At 49.1% G+C, this 17,956-nt stretch overlaps 1 protein-coding gene across 1 annotated transcript in view; it reads left to right on the plus strand.

Moving 5' to 3' along the window:
- The window catches only part of SHANK3 (SH3 and multiple ankyrin repeat domains 3), a 613,814-nt gene that overhangs the window by 500,862 nt on the left and 94,996 nt on the right, over positions 1-17,956 (plus strand). Inside the window, 1 exon segment of the mRNA XM_060246058.1 lies at positions 10,220-10,344. Within this exon segment, the coding sequence (XP_060102041.1) occupies positions 10,220-10,344 (125 nt within the window).

Consider the following 17,956-nt stretch of genomic DNA (forward strand, 5'->3'; position numbering starts at 1 on the left):
TCAGTAGTGTGATGTGGTGGCTAAAAAGGCAAATTCAGGACATTTGGGGCTGTATCAACAGAAATATGGTGTCCGGATCATGTGAAGTTATGGTATCGCTTTACTCTGCTCTGGTAAGACTTCACCTGGAGTATTGTGTTCAGTTTTGGGCACCGCAATTTAAGAACCATATAGACAAGCTGAAACAAGTCCAGAGGAGGGCGACGAAGATGGTGAGGGGTCTGGAGACCAAGTCCTATGAAGAAAGGTTGAAGGAGCTGGGCCTGTTTAGCCTGGAGAGGAGGTGGCTGAGATGATATGATCACCATCTTCAAGGACTTGAAGGGCTGCCATATAGAGGATAGTGTGGAATTGTTTTCTGTGGCCCCAGAAGGTAGGACCAGAACCAACAGGCTTCCTTGGGAGGTGGTCGGCTCTCCTTCCTTGGAGGTTTTTAAGCAGAGGCTAGATGGCCGACAGCAATGAAATTAAATCCAAAGAGTTTCCAGCTCAACATTAGGAAGATCTTCCTGACCATTAGAGCGATTCCTCAGTGGAACAGGCTTCCTCCTGGGGAGGTGGTGGGCTCTCCTTCCTTGGAGGTTTTTCAACAGAGGCTAGATGGCCATCTGACAGCAATGAAGATCCTGTGAATTTAGAGGGAGGGGTTTGTGAGTTTAGAGTGGTTCCTCAGTGGAACAGGCTTCCTCGGGAGGTGGTGGGCTCTCCTTCCTTGGAGATTTTTCAACAGAGGCTAGATGGCCATCTGACAGCAATGGAGATTCTGCGAATTTAGGGGGAGGTGTTTGTGAGTTTAGAGCAGTTCCTCAGTGGAACAGGCTTCCTCCTGGGGAAGTGGTGGGCTCTCCTTCCTTGGAGGTTTTTCAACAGAGGCTAGATGGCCATCTGACAGCAATGAAGGTCCTGTGAATTTAAGGGGAGGGGTTTGTGAGTTTCCTGCATTGTGCAGGGGGTTGGACTAGATGACCCTGGAGGTCCCTTCCAACTCTTCTATGATTCTATTTATTTATGTACAGAGGAGATTCCCACCCCCCAGCCAGATTCACATCTGGAAGGAAGAAGTGATAGCAGTCAGTGGAGAAAGGCATGAGAGGGAGGGAGGGGAAATGGATGCAGGAGGTTAGAATGAGACTTCTGGAGCTGCTGCAGGAAGGAAGAGAGATAAGGAAAGTACAAGGGAGCAACTGCCAGTCTAAACCGGCTTCCACAACTAGGAACGTTTAGCATTGCCATGGATCAGTTGGAAGCGGAATTAAAACCGTGGGTCTCTAGGCTGCATTTCCTGTAAAATCCCAGCTGCTCCTGTTCCCAGAGCAGGATCCTGCTGCCTCTTTACTCAGGCAAAAGTCTTGCTTCTCCATGCAACTGATTTGTTTCTTCCTTGCATCTTTCCTGCAATCAGCTTTTGCCGCTTGAACGACTTTGTTCGCTCGTGATTGTGGCGTTCCTGAATCAGTCCTTAATTAGCTTGTTCCCGTCCCCTGCAGAGTGAGGAGGGTGGCTTTAATCACTGGCTTCCTCTTTGCGGCCAGGCCAGTTGCTCGCTGGTTTGGTGGTGGCGCTTGGTTTTTGATTGCAATTCTGTGACTGCAATAATAGAAAAGATTAATAACGAGCAATCGCTCTGGTTGCAAAGAGGAAGCCAGAAATTAAAGGTTCCCACTTCACTTGGCATTTGCTAACTAACTTGATGAGAATTAACAGGGCTGTACCCCCCGTGTTCATCTGCTGGCGCAGGCCATGCACTGAGACAACCAAAATGCTGAATGTTCACAGTTAAGGGCTTGGTGGGTTTCACAGAGAGACATAAAATGGGAACTGAACCTCTTGTTAGCTTTGGATAGGGCAGGAGGCAGATTGGCTGTTCTGACTGCCTTTATGGCAACTTGGTGCTGATGTGGAAATAAGAATATCAGAAGAGTTGTGCTGGATCAGACCAAAGGTCCATCTAGTCCAGCATCCTGTTCAACATGGCAGCCAAACCAGCTGCCCAGAAGGGCCAGGCACCAGGGCCTAGAGGATAAGGCCTTTTCACGATGTTGCCTCCCACCACCGGGTTCCAGAGGTTGACTGCCTCTGAATATGGAGGTTTCTTTAGTAGCCATTGATGGACGTATACCCAGTAAATCTGTCTAGCCCACCATTAAAACCAGGAGTGTTTTTGTAGCAGGAACTCCTTTGCATATTAGGACACACCCCTCTGATGTAGCCAGTCGTCCTGGAGCTTACAGGAGGTGCTTACCTGTACTAAGAGTCCTGTAAGCTCTTGGAGGATTGGCTACATCAGAGGGGTGTGTCCTAATGTGCAAAGGAGTTCCTGCTACAAAAAAAAGCCCTGATTAAAGCTATGTATGCTCATAATCCCACGATTTAATTACTAGTTGAGTAAAAAAGTATTTCCTTTTGTCCATCCTGAATCTACTATCCATCATCGACTTTTCTGGTCCAGTCTTCTATTATGGGACATGGAGGAAAATATCCCCACCCCCTCCACTCTCTATGCCTCATGCAAGTTATTTAAACCTTGATCATATCCCTCCCTTAGTCATCTCTCTTCTAAAATGAAAAGCCCCGGACTATTCAGCCTTTAACTAACCTGGACTGGATTAGGACATTTTCAATCAGAAAATTACAGAATGTTTGGCTTGGGGGATGACAAACACAGAAGAAAGAGTTCCTTTAATAGAGAGGCAAGATGTAGCTGCAGCAGTCAGGGGCTGCAATGCAAAGTCCAACCAAATAGAATCAATCAGACTTCATGAAAAGCCTGTATTTACATAACCCTCATTCAGATTTAGGCTGCAGCTACAGATGCTGAAATGAAAGAACTTGAAAGCTTTTCAGGACGTGTCCTGGAAGAAGTTGATCACATCCCAAAACGAGAAGCGCAGATAGTCATAGGCGAGCGGAACGCAAAAAGTGGGAAGCAAAGCAGAATCAAATATTGTCAGAAGATTTGGGCTAAGAGCACAAAATGAAGCAGGAGAGCAAGTAGTGTAATTCTGTGAAGACAAGTTGTTCATTTGTGAACATGTTTTCAGAAACTGAACAGACGTAGATGCTGACGTCACTGTATGGCCGATACAGAAATCTAATAGACTGCAGAAGATGAAAAAGCTCTATTCTGTTTTCTGGAACTGATTGTGGCAAACCATGAACTGCTAATTTCAAAAATTAGAGTAAAACTGAAGAAAAACACCAAAACATTCATAGTGCTGAAATACAATCCAAACAACATTCCTGAAGAGTTTAAAAATCATGTAAAGAACAGATTTGCATTACTAAGTTTAAGTAAATGTGAACCAGAGGAATTATGGGTCAAAACTAGAGATGTAATCAAGGAAGAATGTACAGAGACTATTCCTGTAGCCAAATGAAATGAAAAGCCTGAATTGATGACTAATGAAACTCTTAAAAGGGCTAAAAGGAGACAAGTGTAAGTCATAAGAAGACTGCAGATTTATACTCCGCCCTTCTCTCTGAATCAGAGACTCAGAGCAGCTTACAATCGCCTATATCTTCTCCCCCTACAACAGACACCGTGTGAGGTGGGTGGGGCCGAGAGGGCTCTCACAGCAGCTCCCCTTTCAAGGACAACTCCTGCGAGAGCTCTGGCTAACCCAAGGCCATTCCAGCAGCTGCAAGTGGAGGAGGGGGGATCCAACCCGGTTCTCCCAGATAAGAGAGCTATGGCTGACCCAAGGCCATTCCAGCAGATGCAAGTGGAGGAGTCGGGAATCAAACCCGGTTCTCCCAGATAAGAGAGCTCTGGCTGACCCAAGGCCATGCTAGCAGTTGCAAGTGAAGGAGGGGGGAAGCAAACCTGGTTCTCCCAGATAAGAGAGCTCTGGCTGACCCAAGACCATTCCAGCAGGTGCAAGTGGAGGAGGGGGGAATCAAACCCGGTTCTCCCAGATAAGAGAGCTCTGGCTGACCCAAGGCCATTCCAGCAGCTGCGAGTGGATGAGGGGGGAATCAAACCCGGTTCTCCCAGATAAGAGAGCTCTGGCTAACCCAAGGCCATTCCAGCAGCTGCAAGTGGAGGAGTGGGGAATCAAACCCGGTTCTCCCAAATAAGAGTCCACGCACTTAACCACTGCACCAAATTGGCTCTCAAGACTTCTTGAGTAATTGCAAAAGAAGCTTTAATGAAGAACCATATAGCTAATACTCGTAGCATGTATACACAAGCCTGCTGCCTTGCCAGACTAATATAAAACAAAACTTACTATCCAAATATAGGTTATAGGTTAAGGGCCCATCACTCCTCCCACCTAAAACCTCCTGCTCAAAAGTCTTTGAATTATTTCTCAGGCCACAGCATTACTCTCCGTCAAAGTCGCATTCCAATTCACAGACCTCTTCAGTTGGTCCTTATCGTCTGTGACTAGCGAGATGTGATTTGGCCTGAGGTTCCCACTGTGACTTCCCCTTCGTGGTGGCTTTCCTTCCCACCAACATTCTCATACATAAAAGACTATAAGCTTCCATAGGAGAGATGGGGTCTCTTCCCAGCTCCCCCTGAAGCGGAGAGAGGGCTGCGCAAGGGGCGTTCCGAGCCACACGTTTGGGTCAGCGTGGATGTGGAGGAGGCCCCCGCCCCATGGCGAGGTGGTGCCCCAGGTGGCCGCTACTTCACCAACTCCTGTGTGCCGGCCCTGATCCTAGCGGAACCTCCCCCTGGCAATCCACAACTTGAAAGGGGGTGGCTTTTGTGGATGTGTGCACTGTGTTATTATAGCAATATTCCGTGAAGGGCAGGAGCTCGACCCAGTTGTGTGACTCATGAAAGCTCAGCTCCTACTACACATTTCGTTAGTCTTTGAGGTGCTACTGGGCTCTTGCTGTTTTCTGCTTTCTTAAAATATGGTGCCCAAAACTGGCCGTAGGAGCCCAGGTGAGATCTGGCTAGTGCAGAACAGAGTGGCATTTCCCTTCTTTAAATCCCACCAGCCACATATACCTTCATGAAAAAGAAGGCATCTTACATTTTCCCAAGAGGTTATAGTCATGCACAGTAATTTTAAAAATCTTGTGTATAAAAACCTTGTTTAGGGGGGTTCGTCTTACATTCAGAGTCCTCATCCGTATTCCTTCTCCTGGCGTGGATACTGTCCTTCTGGGAATGAGACCTGAAATGCTGGTGGCCAGCTTTGAGAAGACATTTGTCTCTTTAAATCACTTCTCCAACTCAAGCCAGCCAGTGGCTTGGAAAATGCATTTGAAGTTAAAGTTGCTTTCTTTCCACCTCTCCTCCCTCCCACACCTTCCTTCCTTATTTGACAGGTAACTACTGTTACAAAGCAGAAGAAAGAGAGAAGAAATTTGTGCCAGGGCACCATCTCACTGATATAATCCTCCTCCCCCCAGGGGAGAAGAAAGCAGCTTTAATATGGGGACTAATTTCCATTAGGGAGAGAATGCAGAGAACAGCTGCACCTCCTCTCTGATCTAGGTGGTACCCCCATTCACATTAAAGGACACACGGGGAGATCCGGTGACGTGTGTTGAAACGTAACTCTTTTAAGTGTAAAATATGAAACCAGGAGTCAATGTGTATGTAGAGGACTGCCCAATGCCCAAGAATTCACCCCAGTCTTTCAGTCATGGTGGCTGCATTCTGTGTGTCAGCTGGAATCAGCTGCAAACTGTAGCTGCAGAATTGGGGGAGGGGGCTGCAGGGGGGGTGAACCACCAAGCTCTAGGTGCAGAGTATTTAGAGTATTTACATAAGCTCATGGCTCTGTCCAAAGTAGGACAATGGTTTACCATTTCACACCTGTCTACAATGTCACACCTTAAGGGACTGGTGGAGACTGACCAAGAGAGAGATCTTGGGGCTGCATGGTAGATAATTCACTGGAAATGTCAAGACAGTGTGGGACTGCAATAAAAAAAAAGGCCAGCGCCATGCTGGGAATTATTAGGAAGGGAATTGAAAACAAATCAGCCAGTATCAAAATGCCCCTGTATAAATTGATGTTGCGGCCTCATTTGGAGTACTGTGTGCAATTCTGGTCACCACACCTCAAAAAAGACATAGCATTGGGAAAAGTCCAGAAAAGGGCAACTAGAATGATTAAAGGGTTGGGACACTTTCCCTATAAAGAAAGGTTAAAACACCTGGGGCTCTTTAGCTTGGAGAAACGTCGACTGCAGGGTGACATAATGGAGGTTTACAAGATTCTGCATGGGATAGAGAAGGTAGAGAAAGAAGGACTTTTCTCCCTTTCTCACAATACGAGAACTCGTGGGCATTCAATGAAATTGCTGAGCAGTCAGGTTAGAACGGATAAAAGGAGGTACTTCTTCACCCAAAGGGTGATTAACACATGGAATTCGCTGTCACAGGAGGTGGCGGCGGCTGCAAGCATAGCCAGCTTCGAGGGGTTTGGATAACCAGAGATCCATCAGTGGCTATTAGCCACATCTTATTGTTGGAACTCTCTGTCTGGGGCAGTGATGGTCTGTATTCTTGGTGCTTGGGAGGGGCAACAGTGGGAGGGCTTTGAGTGTCCTGGCCCCACTGATGGACCTCCTGATGGCACCTAGGTTTTTGGCCAATGTGTGACACAAGAGTGTTGGACTGGATGGGCCATTGGCCTGATCCAACATGGCTTCTCTTATGTTCTTATGTATCTGGGACAGTGATGCTCTGTCTTCTTGGTGTTTGGAATGGGGCACAGAGGGAGGGCTTCTAGTGTCCTGGCCCCACTGATGGACCTCCTGATGGCACCTGGGTTTTTGGCCACTGTGTGACACAGAGTGTTGGACTGGATGGGCCATTGTCCTGATCCAACAAGGCTTCTCTTATGCTCTCATGTTCTTAAAAAGCACCTTGTGTAGGGAAAGAGGACAGCATGTTTTCACCTTTTCTTCGTACCCTTCCTCATCCTGAATGCTGGAATGCACGCTGTATATACAACATATTCATTATTTATCCCTTTATTGTTCTTATATTTGGAATGCCCTAAACCTGGGTCCTGTAAACACGCCATGCCTGTTAGATCTTGCTGTCTGAAGTGTGGTAATAGCGGGTGGCAGTGGGTGAGCTCACCGTATCTGAAGCCCTGTAGTTGCTCAAAATTGAGGAGTTGAGATAGATCGCTCCCATTCTGGCTTGTTAGGAACAAAGTGCAGCAATTTAGCAGAGCCTCTAAAAAGCAGTGCAGATTCAGAGTGCCAGACGCTTGACTGCGTGGAGCTGGAGATACTCTCAGCATTGCTGATGGCGGTGGTTAATGCCCAGCAGGTTTTTGGTTCTCCCCCCCGCCCCCCCACTCCCCCAAAATAAGGGAAATAGGCAGCATCACCAAGCAGGCTGGCTGCAGGTTTTTTCTGACCAACTCAAATGAGCTAGAGATGAAATTGGGGGTGGGTGGGTTCCGGCTCCCTCTCTTCCCTTCCCCCATTCCCCCCCCTGTTTTTCCAATTAAAAAATTGCAATATTTGGGAGAACAGTAAAAATAAACCGTTATGAAGTATTTTTATTTTATAAAGTAAAATGATTCTTAAATCAAGGATTTTCACTTTTAAGATGTGTCCTACGACAATGTGTGAGGGCTATTTCAGTTTTTCCAGTGGAAATTTGGGGTAGCACTGAAATAAACCTGCTATGAAATATCTTCTTTTTTTGAGTGAGGAATACCTTGTTTACAAAGTGTTTCATGCAGTCTAAAAGTATTGCATGAAAAAGTCTGAAGACTTCATCAATTTCTTTCCTCCGCAGAAAAATTAGGAAATTTGAAAGGGGACTGGAAAAAAAAAATCCCTTGTAATGTAGACATATGCAATATTTTCACGATTTTTGTTCAAATGTAAATAATTTCGGCAACAATTAATATGCTTTAATATATTTAATGATAATACATGGTTAAAGAAGTCAGTATTCTCAAGGTTATAATTTTTAGCTTAATAACCAAACATACAGGCAGTCCTACCTAATGTGACTCTGAGAGTTTTTATTCAGGGAATACACTTTCTTTGGTTTACCACAGAAGATGTTTTGTGCCTTCAACTTTTCTTTTTACCTACCTCTCAAATGGCAAATATTAAAGACAGATTTATTTATGTATAATGGTCACACCCTGCTTTTCCTTGTGATTCAATGCAGTTTGAAAATTCTGCTGTCTGCAACTCTTCAGGTATCAGCTGTACTTGCAGTTTTTCTTATAGAAAATGAAGATATTTATACTTTTCAATTTCATAGATACGTTGAATAGTCAAATTTTACGTGCTACGCTGTGATTGATGCATTTGATGTTAAATCAGTAAAAGAACTTGTAGTTAGATAGGAAATCAAGTATGTATTTTTCTCCATATTTCTGTTGTTTTTTTAATGGGCAGGGTCTGTGGCTTCAAAGTTTCTGGGAATGTAAGGTCTCTAGAAGGAGCAGGATGGGCTTATGAGTCCATTCCTTCACTGCATGAAATCCATCACCTTGGTTTGGTTGTAGCAGCAGGGTGAAGCAGCTGGAAGAGTAAGTTGGGAGTAAGCAGTGAAGTGGCCAAGTTTGCAGATGACACTAAATTGTTCAGGGTGGTGAAAACCAGAGAGGATTGTGACGTACTCCAAAGGGATCTGTTGAGGCTGGGTGAGTGGGCACCAACATGGCAGATGAGGTTCAATGTGGCCAAGTGCAAAGTAATACACATTGGGGCCAAGAATCCCAGCTACAAATACAAGTTGATGGGGTGTGAACTGGCAGAGACTGACCAAGAGAGAGATCTTGGGGTCATGGTAGGTAACTCACTGAAAATGCCAAGGCAGTGTGCGATTGCAATAAAATGCCATGCTGGGAATTATTAGGAAGGGAATTGAAAACAAATCAGCCAGTATCATAATGCCCCTGTATAAATCGATGGTGCGGTCTCATTTGGAGTTCTGTATGCAATTCTGGTCACCATACCTCAAAAAGGATAGTATAGCATTGGAAAAAGTCCAGAAAATGGACTTCTAGAAAACTAGAATGATTAAAGGTTTGGAACACTTTCCCTATGAAGAAAGATTAAAACGCTTGGGGCTCTTTAGCTTGGAGAAACGTCGACTGCGGGGTGACATGACAGAGGTTTACAAGATTATGCATGGGATGGAGAAGGTAGAGAAAGAAGTCCCTTTTCTCCCTTTCTGACAATACAAGAACTCGTGGGGATTCAATGAAATTGCTGAGCAGTCAGGTTAAAACAGATAAAAGGAAGTCCTTCTTCACCCAAAAGGTGATTTACATGTGGAATTCACAGGTGATGGCGTCTACAAGCATAGCCAGCTTCAAGAGGGGATTGGATAAAAATATGGAGCAGAGGTCCATCAGTGGCTATTAGCCACAGTGTGTGTGTGTGCATATATAGTGACCGCTGTGTGACACAGAGTGTTGGACTGGATGGGCCATTGGCCTGATCTAACAGGGCTTCTCTTATGTTCTTATGAGACACAGAGTGTTGGACTGGAGGGGCCATTGGCCTGATCCAACAGGGCTTCTCTTATGTTCTTATGTGACACAGAGTGTTGGACTGGATGGGCAATTGGCCTGATCCAACAGGGCTTCTCTTATGTTCTTAAGTGATACCGAGTGTTGGACTGGAGGGGCCACTGGCCTGATCCAACAGGGCTTCTCTTATGTTCTTAAGTGACACAGAGTGTTGGACTGGAAGGGCGATTGGCCTGATCCAACATGGCTTCTCTTATGTTCTTAAGTGACACAGAGTGTTGGACTGGAGGGGCCACTGGCCTGATCCAACATGGCTTCTCTTATGTTCTTATGAGACACAGAGTGTTGGACTGGATGGGCCATTGGCCTGATCCAACAGGGCTTCTCTTATGTTCTTATGTGACACAGAGTGTTGGACTGGAGGGGCCATGGGCCTGATCCAACATGGCTTCTCTTATGTTCTTATGTGACACAGAGTGTTGGACTGGAAGGGCGATTGGCCTGATCCAACATGGCTTCTCTTATGTTCTTATGTGACACAGAGTGTTGGACTGGAGGGGCCACTGGCCTGATCCAACATGGCTTCTCTTCTGTTCTTATGTGACACAGAGTGTTGGACTGGAGGGGCCATTGGCCTGATCCAACAGGGCTTCTTATGTTCTCAAAGCCCGGTGGATCTGAGAAAGCAGCCAGACTGCAGGGCAGGTTCAGCCACACACCTGACGTGTTGGAATTGTGGTCACCTGGGCATTTGCACACCTCGTTGTGACCTGCAACTCTTTCTGTTTCAGCGGAGACTCCAATTGAGGAGTTCACACCAACACCTGCTTTCCCAGCGCTCCAGTACCTGGAATCTGTGGATGTGGAGGGTGTGGCCTGGCGAGCAGGACTTCGCACAGGAGACTTCCTGATTGAGGTGAGTCCTGGAAATTGGTGTGGGGGGAAAGAGAGCCAGCCCCCCCGTGAAAGTTCTGCAGTAGAAACCACACAAATCTGCCTCAGACCCTTGGCCGGTCTCTCCAGGTCAGTCTTGCCTCCTTTCACTGGCTGCAGCTGCCCTGGATATCAGGGACTGAACCTGCAACCTTCTGCATGGCAAGCAGGTGTTCTAACACTGAGCCACAGCCCCACCCAGAAGCTTCCTGCCCTGGGAAGAGAGATTCCTTCGCTGTGCAGTTGGGCCGCTTCCGTCCACAGCCCAGCTGCGTTGCTGTCAGAAGGATCCACGGTGGAAAGCACAAGAGCTGCACCTGCCATCCCTTGAGAAGGCTGCTGTTTGCATTGGGGTTCGAGCAGGAATTGGCTAGATAAACGTGGGCTCTGCAGAAGAGCTCTTCCCACTGGCGCCTCCTGCTCCTTAGGAGGGATCCTGGCACTCCAGATGTGGACTTTGTGTGTGTGTGTGTGTGTGTGTGTGTGAATTTATAGTCCACCCTTTCCCATAACGGACTCAGAGCAGATTACAACACATTAAAACAGTTTAAAAATCCAGCAGTTAAACAATGAAAACAAGTTAAAACAATTAGATAAAACAGTGTGGATGGTGTAAGCACATTTTACAAATTAAGACATTTTTATTTATTTATTTATTTATCTGGGATTTATATCCCGCCCTTCCCACCGAGTGGCTCCATGAAATAGGTGTCCTAAATGTCAAAGATATTGAGAATGTCAGTCCGATCTTGGACTAGGCCCCTGGTGTGATGGTGTAGTGGTGAAGTGCGTGGACTCTTATCTGGGAGATCCGGTTTTGATTCCCCACTCCTCCACTTGCAGCTGCTAGCATGGCCTTGGGTCAGCCATAGCTCTGGCAGAGCTGTCCTTGAAAGGGCAGCTGCTGGGAGAGCCCTCTCATCTCCACCCGCCTCAAAGGGTGTCTGTTGTTGGGGAGGAAGGGAAAGGAGATTGTGAGCCGCTCTGAGACTCTTCGGAGTGGAGGGCGGGATATAAATCCAATATCTTCTTCTACCTCACAGGTTGTCTGTTGTGGGGGGAAAAGGTAAAGGAGATTGTGAGCTGCTCTGAGACTCTTCGGAGTGGAGGGCGGGATATAAATCCAATATCTTCATCTACCTCACAGGGTGTCTGTTGTTGGGGAGGAAGGGAAAGGAGATTGTGAGCCGCTCTGAGACTCTTCGGAGTGGAGGGCGGGATATAAATCCAATATCTTCATCTACCTCACAGGGTGTCTGTTGTGGGGGAGGAAGGCAAAGGAGATTGTGAGCCGCTCTGAGACTCTTCGGAGTGGAGGGCGGGATATAAATCCAATATCTTCATCTACCTCACAGGGTGTCTGTTGTGGGGGAGGAAGGGAAAGGAGATTGTGAGCCGCTCTGAGACTCTTCGGAGTGGAGGGCGGGATATAAATCCAATATCTTCATCCACCTCACAGGGTGTCTGTTGTGGGGGAGGAAGGGAAAGGAGATCGTGAGCCGCTCAGAGACTCTTCGGAGTGGAGGGCGGGATATAAATCCAATATCATCATCTTCTTCTTCTTCTCAAGAGGCCCACTGGGCCCCCCACTGGAAGCCTCAGGCAAAAACATTCCCCCCCAAAAAGCTGAAGTTGTTCAACTGCTCACTAATGGATGGGCAGGCATGCTAGATCAGGTCCCTCTATGGCAACCAAGCTGATGCTCCCAGAAGGTTTTCAATCAAGGCATGGAGGCCAAAGACTCCCTCTTTTCTTCTCCCCCTTCCACTGGCATTCAGTCACCATGGCTATTAGCCACTAATAGGCCTCTTCTCCTCCATGACTCTGTCCAATTCCCTTTCAAAGCCATCTGTGCCTCTGGCCATCACTACATCCTTTGGCAGTGAAGTAATTTTTGAGCGGAAGATGTACTGTGTCCAATCTTTAGATTTTGTCTGATCATTGAATTTCAACTTATTTTGTTGCACATCACCTTGTGTGCAGCTCTGGAAAGATCAGGTATAAATGTTCAGTTAGATTAATGCCATCGTTGCTGGAAGAACGGAGGACCAGTTCAGGTTTCTCTTTGTCTTCTATTTCTTTGGCCTTGATTCTGTGCCACTAGCAGAATTGCCCTGTTGGGAGGGTTTTAGGAAAGGAAAGGAAAGGTCCCCTGTGCAAGCAGCAGTCGTTTCCGACTCTGGGGTGACGTTGCTTTCACAACATTTTCACTGCAGACTTTTTACGGGGTAGTTTGCCATTGCCTTCCCCAGTCCTCTACACTTTCCCCCCAGCAAGCTGGGGACTCCTTTTACCAACCTCGGATGGATGGAAGGCTGAGTCAGCCTCAAGCTGGCTACCTGAAAACCCAGTTTCTGCCGGGGATCGAACTCAGGTCGTGAGCAGAGCTTGGACCGCAGTACTGCAGCTTTAACACTCTGCACCACGGGGCTCTTTCAGCTGGAAAGGAAAGGAAAGGTCCCCTGTGCAAGCACCAGTCGTTTCCGACTCTGGGGTGATGTTGCTTTCCCAACATTTTCATGGCAGACTTTTTACGGGGTGGTTTGCCATTGCCTTCCCCAGTCTTTTACACTTCCCCCCCAGCAAGCTGGGGACTCATTTGACCAACCTCAGAAGGATGGAAGGCCGAGTCAACCTCAAGCCGACTACCTGAAAATTACCATTAACTCGCAGCTGACTTGGGCGACCGTGTAGTGCATGGGAGTCAAACCCATTTGTTCTGAGGGCCGGATTCGACATAAATGAGACCATGTCGGACCGGGCTGTGTGGGTACCTATTTAAGATTAGGTAGCAGAGATATAAACTTTATAAAGGACACAGACAAACACAATTAAAGGGTTTTTTTAAAAAAGAAAACTTAAAATAAAACCTGCTTAAAACATTAGCACTCGTTGGTCTTAAGGGTGCTTTCTTTGTATCTCTACAGTGGGATCCATGGAACTGGGCAAAGGAAGTTCTGGCTCTTTCCTTCCTTCCCCAGGAGACCAGGAGGGAGAGGAGTCTCAGCCAATAGAAGGAAGAGAGGCTTGGCTCAGTAGCTCTGCTGTGCGATTGAGAGAGCCTGGCAAAGCAAGCTATCCTTACTTCCCCTCCCTCCTCAAGGGAGGAGCCTCAGCAAATGGGGAAAATAGAGATTTTGCTCTGAAGCTCCTGTGCAAATGAGCAAGCCTTGCAAAGCAAGCTGTGATGCAGAAGGAAGCATGAGAGAGGGAGAAGGAAGCAGATGATGGCAGCCTGATAGGAGCTGTCTGAGGGCCTGATTTGACCCTCGGGCTGCATGTTCGACACTCCTGTGTGTAGTGTTTTCAAGGCAAGAAGTGGGAAGAGCTGGCTTGCTATGACCTGCCATTGCCTGTGACTTCCTTGGTTCTCCCATCCAAGTATAAACCAGGCCTGACCCTTTTTTAGCTTCCAAGATCTGATGAGATCGGACTAGCCTGGGCCATCCAGGTCAGATCTTAAGAGAAGAAGAAGAAGATATTGGATTTATATCCCGCCCTCCACTCCGGAGAGTCTCAGAGCGGCTCACAATCTCCTTTACCTCCCCCCCCCACAACAGACACCCTGTGAGGTAGATGAAGATATTGGATTTATATCCCGCCCTCCACTCCGAAGAGTCTCAGAGCGGCTCACAATCTCCTTTCCCTTCCTCCCCCACAACAGACACCCTGTGAGGTAGATGAAGATATTGGATTTATATCCCGCCCTCCACTCCGAAGAGTCTCAGAGCAGCTCACAATCTCCTTTCCCTTCCTCCCTCACAACAGACACCCTGTGAGGTAGATGAAGATCTTGGATTTATATCCCGCCCTCTACTCCGAAGAGTCTCAGAGCGGCTCACAATCTCCTTTCCCTTCCTCCCCCACAACAGACACCCTATGAGGTGGGTGGGGCTGGAGAGGGCTCTCACAGCAGCTGCCCTTTCAAGGACAACCTCTGCCAGAGCTCTGGCTGACCCAAGGCCATTCCAGCAGCTGCAGGTGGAGGAGTGGGGAATCAAACCTGGTTCTCCCGGATAAGAGAGCTCTGGCTAACCCGCCATTCCAGCAGCTGCAGGTGGAGGAGGGGGGAATCAAACCCGGTTCTCCCAGATAAGAGAGCTCTGGCTGACCCAAGACCATTCCAGCAGCTGCAAGAGGAGGAGTGGGGAATCAAACCCGGTTCTCCCAGATAAGAGAGCTCTGGCTGACCCAAGGCCATCCCAGCAGCTGCAAGTGGAGGAGTGGGGAATCAAACCCGGTTCTCCCAGATAAGAGATCTCTTGCTGACCCAAGGTCATTCCAGCAGCTGCAAGTGGAGGAGTAGGGAACCAAACCCAGTTCTCCCAGATAAGAGAGTTCTGGCTGACCCAAGGCCATTCTAGCAGGTGCAAGTGGAGGAGTGGGGGAATCAAATCCGGTTCTCCCAGATAAGAGAGCTCTGGCTGACCCAAGGCCATTCTAGCAGGTGCAAGGGGAGGAGTGGGGAATCAAACCCAGTTCTCCCAGATAAGAGAGCTCTGGCTGACCCAAGGCCATCCCAGCAGCTGCAAGTGGAGGAGTGGGGAATCAAACCCGGTTCTCCCAGATAAGAGATCTCTTGCTGACCCAAGGTCATTCCAGCAGCTGCAGGTGGAGGAGGGGGGAATCAAACCCGGTTCTCCCAGATAAGAGAGCTTTTGCTGACCCAAGGCCATTCCAGCAGCTGCAAGGGGAGGAGCGGGGAATCAAACCCGGTTCTCCCAGATAAGAGAGCCATGGCTGACCCAAGGTCATTCCAGCAGCTGCAGGTGGAGGAGGGGGGAATCAAACCCGGTTCTCCCAGATAAGAGAGCCCTGGCTGACCCAAGGCTATTCCAGCAGCTGCAAGTGGAGGAGTAGGGAACCAAACCGAGTTCTCCCAGATAAGAGAGCTCTGGCTGACCCAAGGCCATTCTAGCAGGTGCAAGGGGAGGAGTGGGGAATCAAACCCGGTTCTCCCAGATAAGAGAGCTCTGGCTGACCCAAGGCCATCCCAGCAGCTGCAAGTGGAGGAGTGGGGAATCAAACCCGGTTCTCCTAGAAAAGAGATCTCTTGCTGACCCAAGGCCATTCCAGCAGCTGCAAGTGGAGGAGGGGGGAATCAAACCCGGTTCTCCCAGATAAGAGAGTTCTGGCTGACCCAAGGCCATTCCAGCAGCTGCAATGGGAGGAGTGGGGAATCAAACCCGGTTCTCCCAGATAAGAGAGCCATGGCTGACCCAAGGTCATTCCAGCAGCTGCAGGTGGAGGAGGGGGGAATGAAACCCGGTTCTACCAGATAAGAGAGCCCTGGCTGACCCAAGGGCATTCTAGCAGCTGCAAGTGGAGGAGTAGGGAACCAAACCCAGTTCTCCCAGATAAGAGAGCCCTGGCTGACCCAAGGCCATTCCAGCAGCTGCAAGTGGAGGAGGGGGGAATCAAACCCAGTTCTCCCAGATAAGAGAGCCCTGGCTGACCCAAGGCCATTCCAGCAGCTGCAAGTGGAGGAGTGGGGAATCCAACCTGGTTCTCCCAGATAAGAGAGCTCTGGCTGACCCAAGGCCATTCCAGCAGCTGCAAGTGGAGGAGGGGGGAATCAAACCCAGTTCTCCCAGATAAGAGAGCCCTGGCTGACCCAAGGCCATTCCAGCAGCTGCAAGTGGAGGAGTGGGGAATCAAACCCGGTTCTCCCAGATAAGAGAGCCCTGGCTGACCCAAGGCCATTCCAGCAGCTGCAAGTGGAGGAGTGGGGAATCCAACCTGGTTCTCCCAGATAAGAGAGCTCTGGCTGACCCAAGGCCATTCCAGCAGCTGCAAGTGGAGGAGGGGGGAATCAAACCCAGTTCTCCCAGATAAGAGAGCCCTGGCTGACCCAAGGCCATTCCAGCAGCTGCAAGCGGAGGAGTGGGGAATCCAACCCGGTTCTCCCAGATAAGAGAGCCCTGGCTGACCCAAGGCCATTCCAGCAGCTGCAAGCGGAGGAGTGGGGAATCAAACCCGGTTCTCCCAGATAAGAGAGCGATGACTGACCCAAGGCCATTCCAGCAGCTGCAAGTGGAGGAGTGGGGAATCCAACCCGGTTCTCCCAGATAAGAGAGCCCTGGCTGACCCAAGGCCATTCCAGCAGCTGCAAGCGGAGGAGTGGGGAATCAAACCCGGTTCTCCCAGATAAGAGAGCGATGACTGACCCAAGGCCATTCCAGCAGCTGCAAGTGGAGGAGTGGGGAATCCAACCTGGTTCTCCCAGATAAGAGAGCCCTGGCTGACCCAAGGCCATTCCAGCAGCTGCAAGCGGAGGAGTGGGGAATCCAACCCGGTTCTCCCAGATAAGAGAGCCCTGGCTGACCCAAGGCCATTCCAGCAGCTGCAAGTGGAGGAGTGGGGAATCAAACCCGGTTCTCCCAGATAATAGAGCTCTGGCTGACCCAAGGCCATTCCAGCAGCTGCAAGTGGAGGAGGGGGGAATCAAACCCGGTTCTCCCAGATAAGAGAGCTCTGGCTGACCCAAGGCCATGCCAGCAGGTGCAAGTGGAGGAGGGGGGAATCAAACCCGGTTCTCCCAGACTAGAGTCCACACACTTAACCACCACACCAAACTGGCTCTCTTCACCAAAGAGGAGTAATGACTGTCTAATCCTTGACTAATGACTCTGTCCATCATTGGCTACTAGCCATTTTGCCTAAAGGGGACCTCCATGTTCAGAAGCAGTAGAAAAGACTTAACAGAATTTGTCGTGAGGTATGAGTTCTCATGAGTCACTGCTCACTTCTTCAGAGCAGTGACTCACAGAAGCTCCTCCCCTCCACAACTCTTGTTAGTCTTCAAGGTGCTGCTGGACTGACTTTTTTTCTATTGCTCCAAGACTGACTACCATCTTGATCTGTCTCCATGTTCACAGACAGTAAACCTTGAATCCCATTGCCAAGAGGCAATATTAGGGGAAAGTCTCAGACTCTATGCCCTCCAGAGGAACTGGCTGGCCTCTGTGTGAGACAGGAGGCTGGACTGGATGGACCCTCCCTGGTCTGACCCAGCAGGGCTCTTCTGATGCTCTTCTCAGGGGAAGGCCTCGGCCTCGGCCTCTCTGCCCTGTTGTTGGCCCTCCAGAGGAACTGGCTGGCCTCTGTGTGAGACAGGATGCTGGACTAGATGGACCCTCCCTGGTCTGACCCAGCAGGGCTCTTTTGATGTTCTTCTCAGGGGAAGGCCTCAGCCTCTCTGCCCTGTTACTGGCCCTCCAGAGGAACTGGCTGGCCCCTGTGTGAGACAGGATGCTGGACTAGATGGACCCTCCCTGGTCTGACCCAGCAGGGCTCTTCTGATGTTCTTCTCAGGGGAAGGCCTCAGCCTCTCTGCCCTGTTACTGGCCCTCCAGAGGAACTGGCTGGCCCATGGGAGACAGGAGGCTGGACTGGATGGACCCTCACTGGTCTGATCCAGCAGGGCTCTTCTGATGCTCTCATGAAGCCCTCGGCCTCTGTGCCCTGTTGTTGGCTCTCCAGAGGAACTCTTTGGCCACTGTGTGAGACAGGAGGCTGGACTAGATGGACCCTCACTGGTCTGATCCAGCAGAGCTCTTCTTATGTTCTTATGAAGGCCTCGACCTCTCTGCCCT

The sequence above is a fragment of the Heteronotia binoei genome, chromosome 8 (assembly GCF_032191835.1).
Source record: "Heteronotia binoei isolate CCM8104 ecotype False Entrance Well chromosome 8, APGP_CSIRO_Hbin_v1, whole genome shotgun sequence".
NCBI lineage: Eukaryota > Metazoa > Chordata > Lepidosauria > Squamata > Gekkonidae > Heteronotia > Heteronotia binoei.